Consider the following 19,158-nt stretch of genomic DNA (forward strand, 5'->3'; position numbering starts at 1 on the left):
TTGAACAACATCTCCTTCCTTAGAAACTCGTTCCAAAATATTTACAGTCATAGGTTTTGAAGAAGGATCGTGATGTTGCAGTTGCAAATATTTTTGCAACGTCTGATTGTACAAACTTATTTTTTGCACGTCTGACAAGTCTTTTCTCTTCAGTACGTCTTGCATACCAGCATCCAGCTCCGATAAGACTTTACGAGTGGGATTAGCACTCCCCGACGAAGTTTGAATCGTTTCGGCTAATTCAGAAGGCACGAGTACCATCTTCCGAGTAAATTCCATGATGGTTAATAAAAGGAATCATTAAGAGAAGACTGCGGAGAGAAGAGGAGCCAGCAGCGCCGACAAAAATCCACCTTTCTGGACAAGTATTTCTCTGCGTTTTCTGTTACTGTTGCGTTTATCAGCGAGTCGTCTCAAATGATGCTTATGTTGCGACAGCGCTTTCTTTTGAGCGGGCTTCAAGGGCACGTTACCTTTTAAAGTATTGTTACAAACTTCCGACACACAATTAATCAAATCTTTATGAGCGTGTTGTAAAAATTCACGCCTCTGACGTGGACGACACCTAGCCAACACTTGAAGTTCTGGCAAATACTTCTTCAGCTTTTGAGACATGATGAACGAGTGAGATCGTGATACATTTTACACAAGCATTTATAGTCTATCGATCTTGACTGGAGAATTAAAAAAAAAATGTACGAGCAATCAATGACACGTAGTTACGTATCGGTATTACATACAAATATCATGAATTATTTACAGCTCTTTCACCACTAAGTTTTTTACACTTGCATTTTCGGGGAAATTATTTCTTTACGTAAACGATTGTAAATTCGTCCGGAAAAATGTTTGTCCTCAAGCGATATTCTTCTTTAGTATCTGGTCTTAAATCGAATAATAAATAACCATACGGGTTTTTTGTAGCGTCATTGTAAGCTTCTTGCACAAATTTCGCACAACCAGGATAAAGTTGTCTGCCCAAGTGCGTAATTTGTAGCTTGTCGCGAGGACTCTTAAAAAAGACTAAATATTGGGTGTTTAAACTAATACTTCGCGCTTCTTTTCCCCGATGAAAAAGATTTTGCACGATAAAAATTACCGACAGATTCCTGTGGTGCGAGCCACGCGTAAATAAAGTACTCATTTTGCTGTCGTGACTACACTCAGTCATAAGATCATCTACTACAACGAGATTACGAACATTAGGATCAATCATAGATTCAAGATTATGTGGGAAACCTTCGACAAATTCAATATTTTCATTTTCTCTTAAGATGTCCGCATAACCATTTTGATACACCCCGTAACACCAAATAATTTTTTGAGGTGGGTGATTAAACATTTGTTGATTATGACGTAACAGTTTACGCACAAACATAGTCTTTCCACAACCTGTAGGGCCCGCAATCATACACGTCATTGGATGCATAAATTCGTGATTCATTTTTTTTTTGTCTCTCTCTCTATAATACAAGGTACAAATAAATATGTAGAGAGACCGAGAGTAAGCCTACCACTCTTAGGAATCTATCACGTATAACATCCAGATCAAACACTTAACAACGAATGAAGTGGTTGTTGAAGAGCGTTGCATTTTGTGAACGATTCCACTCATGCAAAGAAATACTGCTCGTTTTAGCAACCAGAAATGCCCACGGAGGAATGGTCGCGCGAGGAGAGAATTGACAAACGTAGAGGTCCGGTCCATTTTCCGCGATGATACGACTACAATAATTGATAAACATGGTTTCGTTACAGGAGCACTCGGCAAATTTATAGTGCGCGGAAATATTGCGCGGATGTATCCGATAATTCAAACTGGCGTTGAGGTAGTCATTTAGATCCGAGCTGTTGAAGCGTTGAACTAAGTGCTTTTCCGCCGCATACCCTAAACCTACCAAAACGATAATCATAAATATCGAAATAAAAAATCCTGTCAGGCTAGTGGGTATCGGGAAGCGATCACCCCTATCTGCGTTAGACTCAGTATCTGATTGACCCGACTGCATAGTATAAACCTGTTGTTGCAACGAAATGGTCATACAAAATGAACGCCTCGCGAGAAAGAACCGCTCTTATATTTTAGTTTAAGCAATATCCGTAAGGCACGGTTTTTAAATCGTGCGTGATGATTCTCTTGTCATACAAAATTTTGTATCTCTTTTCAGAGGCTGTGGTCATTATCTTCTGACGCTTTGTATCGCGCGTAATTTGGTAGGGATTCTTCGTCGTAACGCAAGATAGTCCTGCGGCATCCCCGCTATTCATGCTAATCACCATACGTTTCATGACGTCATAATTAAGCGTTTGAGAATTACTGTAATTGAGAGTAATCCCTTTTACTTTGCAAGAGGTGGTTCCATCGCACAGTTTGTAGGCGTAGTTTTTGGGCCCTCCCGACACAAACGATTGGATGTACCGGCCATCCAACTCGTCGGTTAACTCTCCCAAGTAATCACCTAGTACGGGGGTGTATTCATCAAAGGCATCCATTTTCTCGACGTACACAACACTATCAGTATCATAATACAATACCCTCTCGCCCAACTTATCCAACTCATCAAAGAGTTTCAGACGCGCTTGCGCCGATGTAAAGGCCGCTATGACCAAGTTTGAGGTGGTGCTGTACTCAACAAAATCTTTTCTCTTGACAAAACGCACTTCTACGATGTGTTCGTTAATGAAATTGATGTCTTTGATTTCAAATTCGTCGTTGGTAATCATCTTGTACAAATCCCCAGCATCTGTGATCACTTTAATTTGGGGTAAATTTGCTCTCATTCCAAACCTCCCCCACAGAGAGTTAAGTAGCAGTTTACTCAACGATCTTAGCCCCTTGTTTTTTTCAACTTTATCAAATTCCAACTGAATTCCCTCGTGTTTCTTATACTCTTCTATGTACCTACGTTTGTCGCGCAAATTGACACACCACTCAGGCCAACCGGATGCTTCTTGCTTAAGTTTTAAGAAAGTGTCGATGTATGCGCTAAATAAGCCGTTGGTGCCTAAATCGCCCAATTCGTCGCAATTCAGGGATGGGTCAAATTTACTTTCTACGTTAAAATGCCAGACGGCTTCAATTGTCTGAATTTTATAGCCCTTTTCGATGGCTTTTTCGACTTCTAAAGTGACCCATGTGCTGTGTAGCGCTCTCTCTTGTTCAGTATGATGACATCGTTCCGTTTGCTGTAATTTGGCGCACGCGCTGCAGAGCGGAAACATCAGTTTCTTGTTCACTTTCAGGGGTAAAACGGGGTGAAAAAGATTTTGCGGAGGTAGTATCTTGCATTTGACCAAGCCGTAGTAATCGGATATATTATCCGAAAAGTTTTCTGTTATCACTTTGGGATGCCCAACTGGGTAAGACCCATATTTATTAATGAACGGATACAACGACGTGAAGTCTACGTATTTGATTCGTTCACCTTCTTCACATTCGTGAAAAAGGCGAGTGGCATTCGTGCGACCGCCGTAAAAGGCCTCCCTCGGATCTAAATCGTGGGTTGGCGTTCCTATCGATAATGACGGTGGCAAGGTTGTTTTCATAGTTTTCCACTCGTGTTCCCACATCGTAATGTACGTAAAATCAGGCAGCAGAGACTCTATGTATTTTTTCTTGGCCAACGTTTCCAAATACAACTCTATCATTAATCTGTTTTCTCTCCTTGTGTTCAACGTCTTGGGATCGTAGCAAACGGGGCAACCGTGATAAAAACATCCGTTGTATTCAAAAATAATCTTTTTTTCCTTGCAATACCCATCGACTTTATACTTCCCAATTCTCATCTCACCTTGGTTTCGCGCATGCCTAATATGTATGTTTTCCGTTTTCTCGACATACTGAAGCCACTCCATGGCGCTTCGCGACTGAATATCTCGTGGCCGATAACCCTCGGGCGGGAGCAAACCTATGGTGTTTTTAGGCATGAAATTGCGTCTATACACCAAATGACAAGCAGCAGCTATCGTAAAGCATTTGGTAAAGGGGTCTACTCCAATATCGTCCAAATCTCTCCTAGTAATGTCAATAAATAACGATCTAAATTGCATGCAACAGCGACGCAAGATATCTACATCACTGAGACAATAAGAGTAGATCTCATCTTCCATGACAAACTGCTTGCCGGAAGCAACCTCACTATCGTACCAAGCCAAAAAATCTGACCGGGCTTTGCTACTCATGCCTTTTGGATTATACATTTCTTTCGGGGGTAGTGGACCTACGTATTTCTCGTTTTCTTTCGTGTTAAAGAAATGCGGAAAATACCCCTTCTTCAGTTCTGACAGACCGAATGTGTTTGGCATAGCTGCCAAAGGCATCGGCAAAAAATTGAGAGAGTCGATAAAACGAATCTTATTAAAACATACATAGAGCGACATGATCTTTCCGCCGGTGAGAATGAGATTGGGCACTATGCAGTTTTCATACAGATACTTCTGAATAAATATCCCGTCGTAGCTTTTGAAATTGTGCGCTATGACCGTAGAATTCTCGTTCGATTTATCCCCAAATACCCACTTGCAAAACTCGTCACTCACGTTGTCCCCTTTGAACACCTTTTGCTTTTCATCCCCGCAAATTTTACACTTCTTCTCAAAAGTATAGTCGCAACACTCGCTGCATGACTTTTGCGCGATGCAATAATTTGGTACGTGTTCGCCAGTGTTTTGAGTACATTCAAAGTCAAAAAATATAAACTTGCTCGGACCGGCTGCATCTTTCAGTTTACCATTCTTATCGTAAACGGCAGCAATGGTGGACTTTTTCATGTAGCATTGATGATCGAGCCAGTCGAATTCGTTACAACGCCAACAAAAAATCTCACCACAGACATGTCTCCTTTTGTGCTTTTCTAGTAACGCTGCGCTGCATACGGTATCGCATTCCCTACATTTATACGTGTTTCCACAAACGTCGTTTTCGAAATGATTTTTCAAACATGTGTCATTTTTGAAATTTCGGTTACATCTCTCGCAATGTACGTAACAATCATTTCGACCGTTCGACGGACATTCATGACTCTTACATAAACTGCACGTAAATTCACACTTGTGCGATAGCTTCCTGTTATACCCGACCATGCATATTGTACAAAAATAAGCCTTATTCATAAATGCGTTCATTTTGGTGATTAAATCATAATGCTCGTCATGACTATACAAAAATATCGTATGTTCACGATCTTCTGGGCCCGCGTAAATTATATGGTTGAGGTGTTCTTTCGACACAACTACTACCCGATAATTGTGCATTTGCGGTGTACTTTCAAATTGTTTGATTTCCTCTATACCGCAAGGCCCAATCGGAACGCCAGCTGCCGCATGCAGCTTATGAGCATAAACCTCTTGTTTACCGTAACTCATTCTGATAGAGTTCCAGTTTGGATCTCTCTCTATGCGTGCTATCCCCGTCACTATAGCGCGTGCGCAGCATATCTTTTCATTACTCCGGTCTATGATTTGAATAATACACCTCTTTTTAATCAACCTCTGCGCTGTTTCCAAGTATCTCTTGGCACGACCACCTCCTTCGGGCATTTCCATATGTAATACATTTAGGGCCACGTTTTCATCGAGTGAAATTTCTTCATTCGACTGTAACACTGCTTCTATGCGAGCTGCCAACATATCGTGATCAAGCTGGTCCCGCCTGACAAAAGGTAACTGAACTGGCCTTTCTAATTGCGGCGCATTAAATACAATGCGTACCATATCCCTTTCCCTCACCCCAACTAACAACTCGTCCACTATATTACCAAACATATCCCTAACCCTCGGAATCATTTCAATCATGGGACCGAATTGATTCACGGAATTAAATGATACGGTGTAATCGGTTAAATTTGCATTATACTTTTTCACCCTCCGATGACTGACCTTACTCACATGATAAAAATTTTGACTTTCTTCCGACACATTACCGATATCTTGCTGATTAGGTGTATGAGTTCTCGCTCTCACTGATAAATCTTCCTTGTCGGTGACAGGGACCCGCCTCTCACCTCCTCCTCCCATCATATTATGTAGATGACCTCTCGATGTACTAGGTATATCTTGCGATGTACTCGGCATATCTAATGATGTTGCTGCGCTGAAACCTCGCGATGTGCTAGGAATGTCCCGCGATGTTGCTGCGCCGGATCCCCGAGATGTACCGGAAATATCCTCCACCCGCTGCTGCTGCTGCTGCTGCTGAGCTCTTTCTACATCTGCTCCCGCTCCATCATACAGAGATGCGCCAAAAAGATCTACAATTATAAATGAATAAATTGATAAATAATCATATTAGTTTATCCCCTATATAACATACTTTCAGTTTTAACGTAGTATAGCACCACATTCAGGACCTCATCATTTACACACACACACACACACACACACACACAAACAACAACAACAACAACAACTATAATAGAACTGTTTTCATTACATACTACACCATTCATCAACATAACCTAATAATCTTCTCAATATCACATGTAATAATAATTGAAAAAATATATTCATAAAACTACGATAAACTCACCCTCCACTTCAAAATCTGCAATGTTGTCCTCTGTATCATCACCAGCATTCTCCTCATTCTCAGGAACTGACAACAATATTGTCGTCATTCTCTCAAACAACAATACATGCTGTTCGGTTGTTAAATAATCGTTCAACGCTTCTCGAAGTACACTCAATCCTTCCAATGTAGTACAAGCGTCAAGCGCTTTCACTAATTCAGCCGTTGATATCATGATGTCAAAACAAAGCCTCCAAACACCATGATCTGCTAAATATCTGATCGCAGCTGTCTGCTAGCACCAATGAAAACTCCAATTCTCGCTGTCAAAATTATTGCGTCTATCCAGCATCAACGCATGTAGCTCCGATACTTTCTCCCTCCTCGCTGTCAAGTTATTTATACACTTTCTACCACAGCTTTACCCCACCATCATAATTAATCCCAATCTTTGAACGTAACTACCATCATTCTTCACATATTTCCTTGCTCCAAAAAAATCACACCAGTCGATGCTCTCCAACCTTTCACACAACACGTTATAAATCATGTGAACAAGTCTGTCAAACTTCAACTTGACCCATAAAATACCACCATAATTTCACCATTTACCAACATTCACTACCATCAACTCTTTCTCATACACCTGACACGTAACTCCATTACCCTTATATTTTTCCCCTTTCACTACCATCATATTTTCATATCGCACCCCATTCATACCCTCATCTCTTTTTACGACTTCCCCCCAGAGCAAGGGATTAAGCCCCCAACTCTATCTATACGCCACTCTATCTATATACCAATACCTATTCTTCTCATGTCAGTTCGATTCTTTACCAAACATGTGTAACCGCCATCTCACACTCAGGATTTACCAAAGACCTAATTAGGAGAATAATGTGATGGTGTATGCACACCAGATGCCAAAGCAAAATTTCTAGTTTTTTTTTAAGATATCTGTTTGATAGCTTTGACATCATTGTAAAGGATTTAATTTCAGTCTTCTGCAATGTGATGACAACCCGTGCCAGCAGCTCTGAACAGTAGAATTGAACATATCGTTTGTATGAAAGGCACAGCTGCATATAGACCGATTCTGTGACGTGCTATGTGTATTTTTGGCATGGGCAGCGCCATTAACGAGGTGTCTTAGCCGACCCCCCTCCCCTCTCCCCCACCCCCTTCTGCGCGCGGAATGAAAAACTGATGCATGGTTGTTTTAGCCAATAGGCGTGTCGTACCGAGTGCGTAAATGCTTGCTTAGTGCGCGAACCTTTGTTACAAGTGCGCGGTAAACATGTTGCCCGGGGGGGGGGGGGGGGGGGGGGGGGGGGGGGGGAGGGGGGGGGTAGGCTAAGACACCTCATGGCTGCGCCCAGTGCCACAAATTGTCTGCTGCCCTCAACGAACCCAAATCGGTCTATTGCTTTAATTCTTTGCTTTGGATTCATCAGTGGGAGATTCACTGAAGGTACCAAATTTGTGATAAATAAGTTGTTTTGAAAGAAAGAGCCTTGATCAATACCAATCAATACAATAGATATGTGCCAATCCACAGGTTTGCCACAGGTGTTTTAACAGGTGAAGCATTGGTGCTTTGTAAATTTCCTAGGCAATGCAGAAGGCAATGTTTTCATGTTCATTTTATTTGTTTGGCATGTCATGCATAATATACAAATTTATGACAAAGTTGTTTTGAAATAAAGAGCCTTGATCAATACCAATCAATAGGTATGCACCAATCCATGTTTTCCACAGGTGTGTTAGCAGGTGAAGCATTAAATGTTTTGCAGATTTCCTAGGCAGTGCAGAATGAAAGGTACAGTGTTCATTTTATTTGTTTGGTATGTCAAGCATGCATAATGCACACTTATATTCAGGGCTGTTGACCTGCAAAGAGTTGCATCTGTCAAGATGAAGTGAAGAAAGGGTAGTTATGTGATAACATTAGGAATATACCAGGTCACTGCAGTTGTATGTACACCAATCACTGTTGTTCTGGCAAAGTGCTGTTTCAATTTAAAACTGAATTGTTAAAAAAGGAAGCAGAAATAATAATAAAAAAAATAAGAATAGTTTCTTGTTTCTTGTTTTCCGTAAAGATAACATTAGTTTCAGAATTAACTTTCAAAATTGCTCGAGTTTGAGATATGTACTGCATACTGGTATTTTACCTTTTTGAGTTGGGCCTACCTTTTTCAGTTTGATGTCAGATGGACTGAACTGTGTAGGAAACTTGTGTTCAGTATGGTTGTGGTTGAGTCTCCTGGACATAGAAAGGGGTAAACTATTGCAAAGGTTCTAAGAGGAATGTGGGGATTCACTTGATCCATGGAGGTGGTGAAACAGCTGAGGAACACCCAATCATTAGAACAACCTCTCAAAGTTTGTTTGTTTGTTTTTTGGTGTGTGTGTGTGTAATCCAGTGGTCAAACAGACTTTCTCACATATATTTTGTTTTGTTTTGTTTTATTAGAATAATCATAAAGAATCACGCTATTTACAAATGATTTGCATGATTAAACGAACAAAATCACAGAACATAAAAGAGGGAAGTTAGCAGAGGGAAGTTAGCAGAGGAAAAAAATAAAGAAAAAAGTGAGAAAAAAAATCAGAACATTAAGTTATAATTGAAATATTGTTTCTCACCTATATTCTTTATTAGATATGATTCTAATGACCATGGATCCAGGGTTATTATCATTTTTTTTTTTAATGTAACAGTGGATTAGAGCTGCAAGCTCAATTCTGCTCGCCCCTTTGTGTGGTCTGGTAGAAAGCCTAGTGTGTCTGTCAGCAACAGAAATCCATCTGCAACAAGTCATATCACTGAAAATTTTTGAGGTCACTGACAAATTTGTCACTGAGTAGATGGCCAGTGGGGTGTCCCACTGAAATTAAGATGAAACTGCTGGTTAATGTTTCCCTTGGGATACATGTGTCATAATGCCGCATCCATAAATCCCTGCCCCTTCTCTGTCAAAAAGAAATATATATTTCAGAAAATGAGTATAAAGAAGGGAAGAATAGTTGGTCTTTTTTTTTCTTAGTTTAAAAAAAAACAACCTTCATCTAGAAAGGGGGCTTAGAAATTATGAGGAGAAGTAATCTTGTAAAGAAAGAATGGAAGATTTACAAATACTGGGCATGCTATCATAATTGACTTTTAATGACTTTGCATATTAATCCAAGACTCGGAGATCTCCAAGGAAAATAAATATTATCTGAGTTGCTGAGTCACTCAACTTATTATTTTTTTTTTTCAGTGATGCATGGGTGTAAGTGGCAGGCCTACCAGTTTTGCCAATAATCACATGCGATATTTAAAATGTGAAATTCATGTCTGAAGCATTATGGATACAGTAGTATCCATAATGCTTCAGACATGAATTTTGCAATGGCAATATTTAGATTTCAGGTATGTCAGAATATAAAAAAACAACACACAAACACACACACTCAAAAATTATGTAGGGCATTTATTTTCTATTAATATCATTTCTCTTTAGTAAAGTATGTGACTCTTCTGATGTTCACTCACTATAAAATACAGAAAAGAAGTATAGACCTATAGCTGTGATATTTTGATGCTATTCCAAAGTTTGCTCAATAAAATAAAGAAATGTGTGTGTGGCTGGTTGCCAAAAGAGAGTCTAAAACTTCCAGTGTACATGACAGTGGTTGTCTGTTTCTACTCCTATACCGTAAAACGGGGTGAATAGGGACAAATTTAAAGTTCTTATAATTGTATTTTTTTTCATGCAGCCCAGAGACTCAATCTTATGTGGGGATTTTATGTCCACCTAAAATACCTTTAATTTGGTATTGTGAAAAAAAATAAATATTTTGGGGAAAAGTATGTTTTTTGATAAAATGACGCTGTCCCTATTGACCCCAAATTTGGGGTCAACAGGGACAACGCTATTTTTGATCCAAAAAAAGCTGTTTGGAGGCATTTTTTTTCAATCCATCCAATGAATTGGATTAAGGGAACAACTACAGAGTTTAAAAATGATATACAAACACTAAAGAGCAATCTATTCCATTGATAAATCAATCTTTATCAAAAATTGCAACAGCCCAACAAAATGAGCTGATATAAAAAAATGTGACCCATCAGGTCAAAGGTTAAAATTGAAAAGGAAGTCAAAACTTTACTAATCCATTGAATTGCACTCAAATATTAACCCACTTCTTCTTCTAGTGGCAAATCATGATGTACAATCTTATTCATACACTCTAAATTCAGTGTAACTTGACTCTTATGATGTCGGGGATATTTTGGGAGTTCTTACAGCAATTATAAGCTGGCACCTATAGTATGGGTCTGACCCAAACAGATGTGTTATTGGCATTAAAACATGCAGAAGACAGAGAAAAGGGTCATGAAATACAAGTGGAAAAGTCCTAGCCTGTCTTAGGCAGTGAAAAAAATTCCCAAGAGGGTGGGTGGGGTCGGGGTTCCCAGACCCTTCCTCCCCAAGTTAGGGTTAAGACAGCAAAGTTCACTCTCATCTATGTATACAAAAGTGAAGCCACATATCCAAAGATCTTATTGCTCTCTTGTCAAGAGATTTAGGATAAAAATTCACACTTTTGGAAATAGCTGGACATAACAAACATTTCAGAGCAATTTATGACATTGTAATAGTTAATCACTCAGAAAATTTAAAGGGCCAATCAAACGACACCATGGTGTCCCTATTCACCCCAGTCTAACTGATTTTTTGCCCAAGAGAAGAAAAAAATGTGCTGTCACAAATTCCTGTAGGAATAATTATTTCATATTTAAAGGTGTGTTGTAGGACCTAATAGGCTAGATTCATGAACATTTTCAGCGAATTTCATTGATCACTGGCCACAGGAGCAGAAAAGTTTTGACCGCCCTGATTTTTTTGTGATTTTTTGAAAAATTTTTATTTGGACCTCCTCTACCCTTTAAAAAAATTTTCACATCAGGAGGACCACTTTCTGGACACTGTTGGATGGTCCTTCCATCCTGTGATAAAAGTAAGAAAAAAAGTTCAAGCAAATATAAAACATGCAGATTCAAAAAACTTTTCTCAGTTTTGTCCCTATTCACCCCGCCGTCCCTATTCACCCCGTTTTACGGTACCATCATTGTTCGGTACATTACTCCCAAAGACCTGTCTTTAACCTCAGATGACCTCAGTTCTCCAGCTGCCTGCTGTTTTACAAACCACAGGCCACAACTTTTTCATACCTGCAGTCACTTCTCCAAAGATGTCAACCAGTTTTGGCAAGTAAATCAGAGAGTGAGCCAAGAAAAGAAAACCTGAGTTGTGCTCTACATGAAAACTGATCAAATGGCAAGCCTTTTTACTTATTTTTTCAATATCTAGGCCTATATCTAAAGGAAAGGTTTTGAAGAGTTATTTATTTTTTGTCATATCTCCAAATGGAGTCAAAAAGTTTTTTGATCTCAGTAAGGCAGAGGAAATATGTTTGCAATGGTCACTTTGCACAACTTTATATTTGCTTTTCATTTTGATACTGAATGGTTTTGTTGTAGATATGATCATTTTGAGAACTGTTGATTTGGTAGCACAGAGGCATGAAATGAGTCTTCCATTTTTTTCTTATCTGCTTTGAAACAAGAATTGAACTGTTTGGAACTCTTTTTGTCCTTTGACTTTGAAACATGCTCTTGCCTGTTACACTCTGCTCTGCATCTTGAAAGAATAGGCCTATCTATCAATTACTTTATCCAAACCAAGCCAGCTTGACGCTATCAATGAATGATTGGCTCTATAGGCCCGTTCACACACAAGGGAAAAAGTGCGATTTAAAAATCGATTTTCTTATCGCGATCAAAATTTCGAAATTTTTTCCAGTGTGGACAGAAAAATCGCACTAATTACCGCGATCCTTATCGCGATCCAACTCGCACTATTAGTGCGATTTTTCTGAAAAATTGCGATTATTTTGCCAAGCGTCGTGTGTGTGAGCGCGATCGAGATTCGGAAATCGGTATTTTTAATCCCATCGTTCATAGCGCGTGAACGTCAACATCCGGTTTGCTCAGCTGCTTTTCGTACGCGTACCGTACGCAGTATCCCGTATACGAGTAGTAAACAAATACACGTGTACGGTTTACTATCTTGCTGTTCTTGCATGCCTAGCTGTTAGCTGTTCATCTGAAGTAACGCGACGTAAATGTTCATTTGTGGCCCTCCAATTCTCGAAGTATTCACTCCATGGGGATCGTGGTCGTTTTGAAGCGAAGTCTGTGTTAGTGGGAAGGTAAGTCTAGTTCAAAACAAATATTTTAAAGACAAAGTTTTCATTTTCTCCGAGCGTCCGACTCAGTCATGTCCGTGCAACGACGCGTCGAGATCGCAATCGTGCGGTGGTGCTAGCCTACACCTTGTACATGCCTATGCATGTACTACTCAGTCACGTCATTACGTGAGCTATTAATTAGTATACCATTCCAGAAATATTCATAGTCATATTTACTATGCTACTCTGTCATGCCTGTGCTTATTTAATGTTAAAATTCATTGTGTGATATAGATCTTGATTTTTTTGGCCAGTACGCAGTAGATCAAAAATAAATAGCAGCTATTCTAGACTAGCTAGAGTCTAGCAGATAGTCAGTGACCGTATGACACTGACACTCCACATGACAGTATCCAGTGGTATCAAACATCCAAAAAGTAACGTTGTACTATGTAGCAAACTTGACCTCCACAATGGACCACATCTTATAGTGAATTTTTAAAGAAAACTTTATTCCAATTTCCAAAGTCACTTCACCAAAATGTACATATACGATCTGACTTTATTATAATAGTTAGAATTCATTCTTGACCATAGAGTTGAACTTGAGCCCCTGAGGGCCTATTGCTACAATACTGTACACAGTTTGCACCCAAAATATTCCCCCTATATTTTGCATTGTTGTGTGTAACTATGCAGTCCTATTCTACTTGTAATTGGAACATTTACAGGTAGAACTAGAAGTGGTGTACCTACATCATGGCAGAAGGTGCTGGGAGCAGTGAATCTGTGTCGGCCTCGGGGGCTCACTGGCAGGACACAGAGGTGTTGGCCCTCATACGGATCTGGGGCGAGGAGGAAATCTTCAGAGAGACTGAAGACACTAAGCAAAAAAAGAAGCCAGTGTATGCACTGATCAGCAGGCGGCTGGCAAATGTTGGCATCCAAAGGGAGGCCAAACAGGTGAAAATTAAAATCAGAGCAATAAAGAGCCAATTCAAGAAAGTGCTCGAACATAACAAAAAATCAGGGAACAACAGAAAAACGATGAAATTCTTTGATGAACTGAATCGGTTTCTGGGACATCGACCCTCGATAAACCCACCTCAAGGCTCAGTCCTGGAGAGTGACGACATCAGCGAGTCTGCTGCAGAGCAAGGACGTACAAGACCTGCCCACCCTTCTACAGTATCTTCCTGCTCATCAGGTAAACTAGCTGAGTAGTACCAAACTTAGTCTCGAGTCTTACTAAATAATTAATAATAATGATAATAATAATTGACGGTGCTTGTATAGCACATTAACACAAACTGATAATGTCCCTAAGGCTAGAGCCATGCTTGCTGCCTGGCATGCTAGCCTTTAGCGTCTGAATGAATCACAACATTTGACTTTTTTTGTGGCATATGGTTATTATACTAACATTGGCAACAAGCCAAAATTATTTGGATGGACATGGGTCAAATACAGGGAAAAAATTCATATTCTATTTACGGGGGCTACTTTCTATGTAAAACTACCCAAACCTGGTAGGGTAAATGAGGTTTTACATTGCAGTCTATGGGAATTTTCAGGGCCCTTTTAAAATTTACGAGGACTCTATTCTGCATTTCAAGGGTGAAACCGCCCAGAGCCCCTGTGTAATTTTCTTCCTGGACTCGAATAAAATATGAAATTTTACTCATCCTCAATACACAAATCCACTACTAGTACGCTAAGCCTGTGGACAGGAGGCACAGCATGATACTGTATGCCAGGATAATGTTTTTGCTTTTCTTTTTCATGTATTTTGGGGCTACGTGTTGCCCTTTTCACATCAAACTGCCAGTATGTACAAGTAATTATTACAGAGTTAGTGTTTTACACAGTAAGGATTTATCTAGGACCTTTTTTCTTTTAACTGATTTGCATTTCTAGGACAAAGACCCTGAAGCCTACAAGTTTAGGTACTTTTTTGTCACTGTTACATGAAACAATTTAGATTTAATTTGCCTCAAAACTTAATGTACATATTTCCATGTACACCAATTATACTATTTTTCGACCTGTATAAAAAAAAAAAAATGTTTATGTATGCCAGCAAAATCTGTTTCCATTCCCTGACCCTCCCCATTTTTAAGAATTTTCCTCTGAACTCATACTGGTCTGTTACATGAAGAATGCCCCCCTCCCCCCCCCCCCCCCCCCCAAAAAAAAAAAAAAAAAAAAAAAAATGATTTCCAATAGTGAAATGTTCAGTCAAAGAAGAGTGAAGTAGGCTTCTACTTTTTGTGTTTACTTTTTTTAATTAGTTTAACTTCAGCTCTTGTATCTTTTGATAGTCTAATTCCAAGTCGGAAACCAAAAATTATTTTACTTTCTACCTGTAGACCCGGATCTTCCTGCGAACACGGAAGCAGAGCATTCAGATCCTGATGGTGGGATGTCGGACCAAGGTACTCGGCTATGATTTTCCAAATCACTAATGAGCTAAGATCAATTGATTGATCTGTATATCAATCAATTATTTGCTTAATTTCCATTTTCCAATTGAGTTCAAAGAAAATCAGTGACCTAGTAACAAATACATGTAGAGTGCACATGTATGCATCATTCTTTTTTTACACCATATATGGTGCCAGAATAATTTTAGTGATTAATGATGTAATAACACAGTTTAGCACCATTATGAATTAACTTAACCTATCAATGAGTATATGGACAAGTTGATTGTAATTGTGACTGAGATAATTTACAGTCAATAGGACAATACATCTTGATTTTGTGCTTTCCACCTATCTGTGCCAGTGATATCAAGCTTGCATTGTGAATTGTATAACATCCATTCATGTTTACTTGTTATATACAAAACACAGATAGTTTTGATAATTGCAACTTTTTCATAACCTAAGTATAACGGTATGCATCCATCTAATCACAAAAACTTTTCTATGAATTGTAATGGCACTGATTGGTAACACAAAATCAACATGTTTCTTTCTGTAGAGATGGTGAGTGAACCCGAGAACAGTGAGGCTGGACAGGATGAGGCTAGACAGGATGAGGCTGGACAGGATGAGGCTAGACAGGATGAGGCTGACACAGATGAGGCTGGCGAGGATGTACATGTGGCTCAACCTCCTGCCTCTAAAAGAAAACGAGGAGGTATTTGATTGCTCAAACTGCATACAGTTTAATTTATTTGTTGTTGTTGTAAGAAACAGATTCGATCCTCAATATATATCAAAATTCATATGAAACATAAAAATTACTATCAAAGCTTTGTAGCGTAACATTTCTAATGTTACTTAGTACACTGATTGATCATATTGGAGTATATTCTTAACTGTAAAGTGACAAGGGGATGTATTTTCTTTTCAACAGTTAACCTTTTTTCCTGCCAGGGATGTGCAGTGCAGTAAATTGACCTTTGCATCCAATTTCATAAATGCCTTAATTCTTTCACGATGTCATGCTTTTTTTAATGCAGAATCATCAAGGGACAGAAGTGTCAAGATGCTTGTGGAGAAGGTCCTGCGAAGTTCCCAGCAACGTGACAGGGCTTTTACTGACTCTCAAGCCGAAAAACGGAGAAGTGATGATGAGAGGCACAGACAAGAGGTACCAGTTCACCCCTAGATGATTTTTATGCCATCGACCCTGGTGCTGATGCATTATGTTTTCGGGTTGTCTATCCTTCTTTCTGTAAATCCACCTCATTACTGTGATGTCTAGAGGTCCAAGGCTGATTTTGATCATATTTAGTAATTTGTAGAGCACGAGTAGATTATCGGATTGAATTCTTGAGACCATTCTTTCATTACATTGTGTTCTCACGAATGTCTTTCCTAACTTGCCATGATTATTAATATTTTAGGTTTCAACTTGCAGACTAGGTGCTTTAAAGAAGCCTGTTGCTTCAATCAGGGAGGTGAGATCACCTCCATGCTTCAACTCTTGAAGCTTCATGTAGAACCTGGCTTTTACAGCCCAATCAATTATAATGCCCTTTGTTCTTGTTTCTCATTTACTTGTAGTAACAGTGTATATGTACAGGATCCAGATATTGACCAATAATTATTCCACCACCAAAGCATAGTCCAGTATTTCACATATTTTTTCATTTTCTCTCCAATTTCAAATATTGATTTCTGTTCTGCAGATGGAATTGCTTCGGGAACAGATGGCACTGGAACGGGAACGACTCGAATTTGAAAGAGAACGTAGGCGTACAGAAGAGGCAGCTCGCAGAGAGGAAGCAGCAAGAGCAGAGCGTGAGAGACGAGAGGAAAGACAGCGAGAGGACAGGAAGTTTGCGATGCTTATGGCCAGTTTTCAGCATCAGCGTCCATATTACCCACCCACCCAGGATAGTGGATTTCAGTTTTCACCATCCACATCCTCCTTCCAACCTCATGTGCCACTTTCCAGATTTCCACAACCTCCTTCTTCATCAACTTACCAGCCTGGTACACCTGTCGCAAGATTTCCTCCTCCGCCATCTTCTTCCTTCCAACCTGATGACCATTCATCTCAAGGGGCTCCACCTTCTTCAACTTACCAGCCTGGTACACCTTTCGCAAGATTCCCTCCACCACCATCTTCTTCCTTCCAACCTGATGACCACTCATCTCAAGGTGCTCCACCACCACCTCCTTGCTATGAGGATGATACACCATCATATCAAGATATATAAGTAGATTCCATGTATTTTATGCTGATCTGTTAGATGTTAGGTTGTATTGATGGTTTCAAGCGTGTTAGTTTGTAGTTTTGTGCATGCTGAGAAGACTGACATTTGTAAAGGTCAGTCACATGTAAAGGTCTAGCCGTAATGCAGCTGTTTACACAAGCCTTGAATTTTGTTTAGATTTGCATGTATAGTGTCTCGTATTTTGTGTGTTGGTCTGTATGTATGTAAATTATTATATGATAAACAGCAAGCATTTTAATTGTAAAAGCGAATAAAATGTATTTCTAGAACGGCCAGAAAACGAGATACAGTGACTCCCATTATAATGAGGTCCTCAGGACCAGAGAAATATGCTTGTTATAATAAAACCTTGTTATATCAGGGTAACAAAAACAATACAATACAAGGTATTTGGGACCACAAAAATTATCTTGTTATAATGAAACCATGTTATATCGGTGCTCATTATAATGAGAGTCCACTGTACATTGTTTTCCTAGATCACGGCCGCGATAGAGTTGCAAAGAGTCACCAATCAGTCTCGCAAATTCAAACTTGACAATGAAGTATCCATTAATAACAAATTAAGTCTTTCATACAAAAGGTGAAGTCTTACACTATATCTTTTGCCATATGAACTTAACAAATACTCATTTTCAACAGTAATACATGTATCTGCCACTGCCAAAATTACCTCTTATTACTATTCTTGCCTTTGAGATATTTTACCTATTTGTTAAGCAATGATCTATGCAACTTTGTACACATCATGGGTATTTTCTTTTTTTTTTTAACACAGATGCATTTTCAGCACTTGGTGAAAGTGTGTGATATTTTTAGTGCACATATACAAGTACCAAAGTATTAATTCACCAAAGAACATGTGAAAAGCCCTTCTTCACATTTAATCTTGTGTACATAACAAACAGCATTTATATTAGATTAGTAACATAGTTTGTAGATCCTATTTGTTTTAAAGAAGTGTTTTTACCAAAATTTCTTGCCCAGATGAAGATGTTTTAATCTTATAAATGTATTGCAGTCTTGCCATCTTCTTTATTGGGCTGTGATCTACAGCAGTTATCTGAGCATGTTGAAGGAATGTGCAATGTTTTAATGTACATCATACATGTTGATTCATGTTTGCATCATAGGACATCTACCAAGGTATTCACTTAAAAAAGAACTCAATGAAAGCTTTTCAAGCATAGTTTTCATTGTTTTATTTATATAGTTAATATATACTGTACACGTAAACTCCACATATTTCATCACAAAATAACGTCTAGCAAAGTCTAGCCTTCTACCTCATGCAGATTTTTTAGTCCATGCAGTTTATTTCATGCATGTTGAAAGTCTTACCCAAAGCCAGAGCTTCAATACTAATAAAGTAGTGTTTTTTCTTTCTAAATGGTATGTCATGTGCTACACAATTCTAATCAAACTTGTTTTAAGCCATAGTTGAATTGAAATATATTTTTACATACATGTGTTAGAGAATGTTGTTTTTGCCCTTAAAAAAAAAAAAAAAAAAAAAAAAAAAAAAAAAGTTGTAAAGTATTTGTCAGGTACACATTAATGGAAAAGTTCATTACCACATCTAAAGGGAAGATACATGTACATGGATACATGTATTTTGAATGTTATTAAACCAGTTTAATTACTGTATCTGCTAAATTTTGTGATCATGATAACATGAAAAGGAAAAAAAAAAGTAGTTCTCATCATGAACACT

General features: G+C 38.9%; 2 protein-coding genes across 2 annotated transcripts; one reads left to right on the forward strand and one right to left on the reverse strand.

The window, feature by feature from the left end:
• Window positions 1–3,122: 3,122 nt before the first annotated feature.
• LOC139724272 (uncharacterized) lies at window positions 3,123–6,614 on the reverse strand. The gene is made up of 3 exons (XM_071635414.1): window positions 6,527–6,614; window positions 5,001–6,248; window positions 3,123–3,205 (listed from the first exon to the last, which is right to left on the reverse strand). Exons 1-3 carry the CDS (start codon window positions 6,612–6,614, stop codon window positions 3,123–3,125), a joined length of 1,419 nt encoding a protein of 472 aa, XP_071491515.1.
• Window positions 6,615–13,510: 6,896 nt separating this feature from the next.
• LOC139724273 (uncharacterized) lies at window positions 13,511–17,426 on the forward strand. The gene is made up of 5 exons (XM_071635415.1): window positions 13,511–13,958; window positions 15,121–15,186; window positions 15,737–15,895; window positions 16,221–16,351; window positions 16,893–17,426. Exons 1-5 carry the CDS (start codon window positions 13,511–13,513, stop codon window positions 17,424–17,426), a joined length of 1,338 nt encoding a protein of 445 aa, XP_071491516.1.
• The last annotated feature ends 1,732 nt before the right edge of the window (window positions 17,427–19,158 follow it).

The sequence above is a fragment of the Diadema antillarum genome, unplaced genomic scaffold, assembly GCF_040938485.1.
Source record: "Diadema antillarum isolate AM-2024a unplaced genomic scaffold, OU_Dant_1.0 scf00000210, whole genome shotgun sequence".
Taxonomy (NCBI): domain Eukaryota; kingdom Metazoa; phylum Echinodermata; class Echinoidea; order Diadematoida; family Diadematidae; genus Diadema; species Diadema antillarum.

What these genes read in the sequence shown, in the direction of transcription:
- LOC139724273 (XM_071635415.1), top strand. Translation starts at nt 13,511, where the DNA reads ATGGCAGAAGGTGCTGGGAGCAGTGAATCTGTGTCGGCCTCGGGGGCT. An exon ending in AGTATCTTCCTGCTCATCAG is followed by an intron (nt 13,959 to 15,120) that starts GTAAACTAGCTG and finishes TTCTACCTGTAG; the next exon opens with ACCCGGATCTTCCTGCGAAC. An exon ending in CTCTAAAAGAAAACGAGGAG is followed by an intron (nt 15,896 to 16,220) that starts GTATTTGATTGC and finishes TTTTTAATGCAG; the next exon opens with AATCATCAAGGGACAGAAGT.
- LOC139724272 (XM_071635414.1), bottom strand. Translation starts at nt 6,614, where the DNA reads ATGACGACAATATTGTTGTCAGTTCCTGAGAATGAGGAGAATGCTGGT. An exon ending in TGCAGATTTTGAAGTGGAGG is followed by an intron (nt 6,249 to 6,526) that starts GTGAGTTTATCG and finishes TTATAATTGTAG; the next exon opens with ATCTTTTTGGCGCATCTCTG. An exon ending in TCATGAATGTCCGTCGAACG is followed by an intron (nt 3,206 to 5,000) that starts GTCGAAATGATT and finishes TCCGCTCTGCAG; the next exon opens with CGCGTGCGCCAAATTACAGC.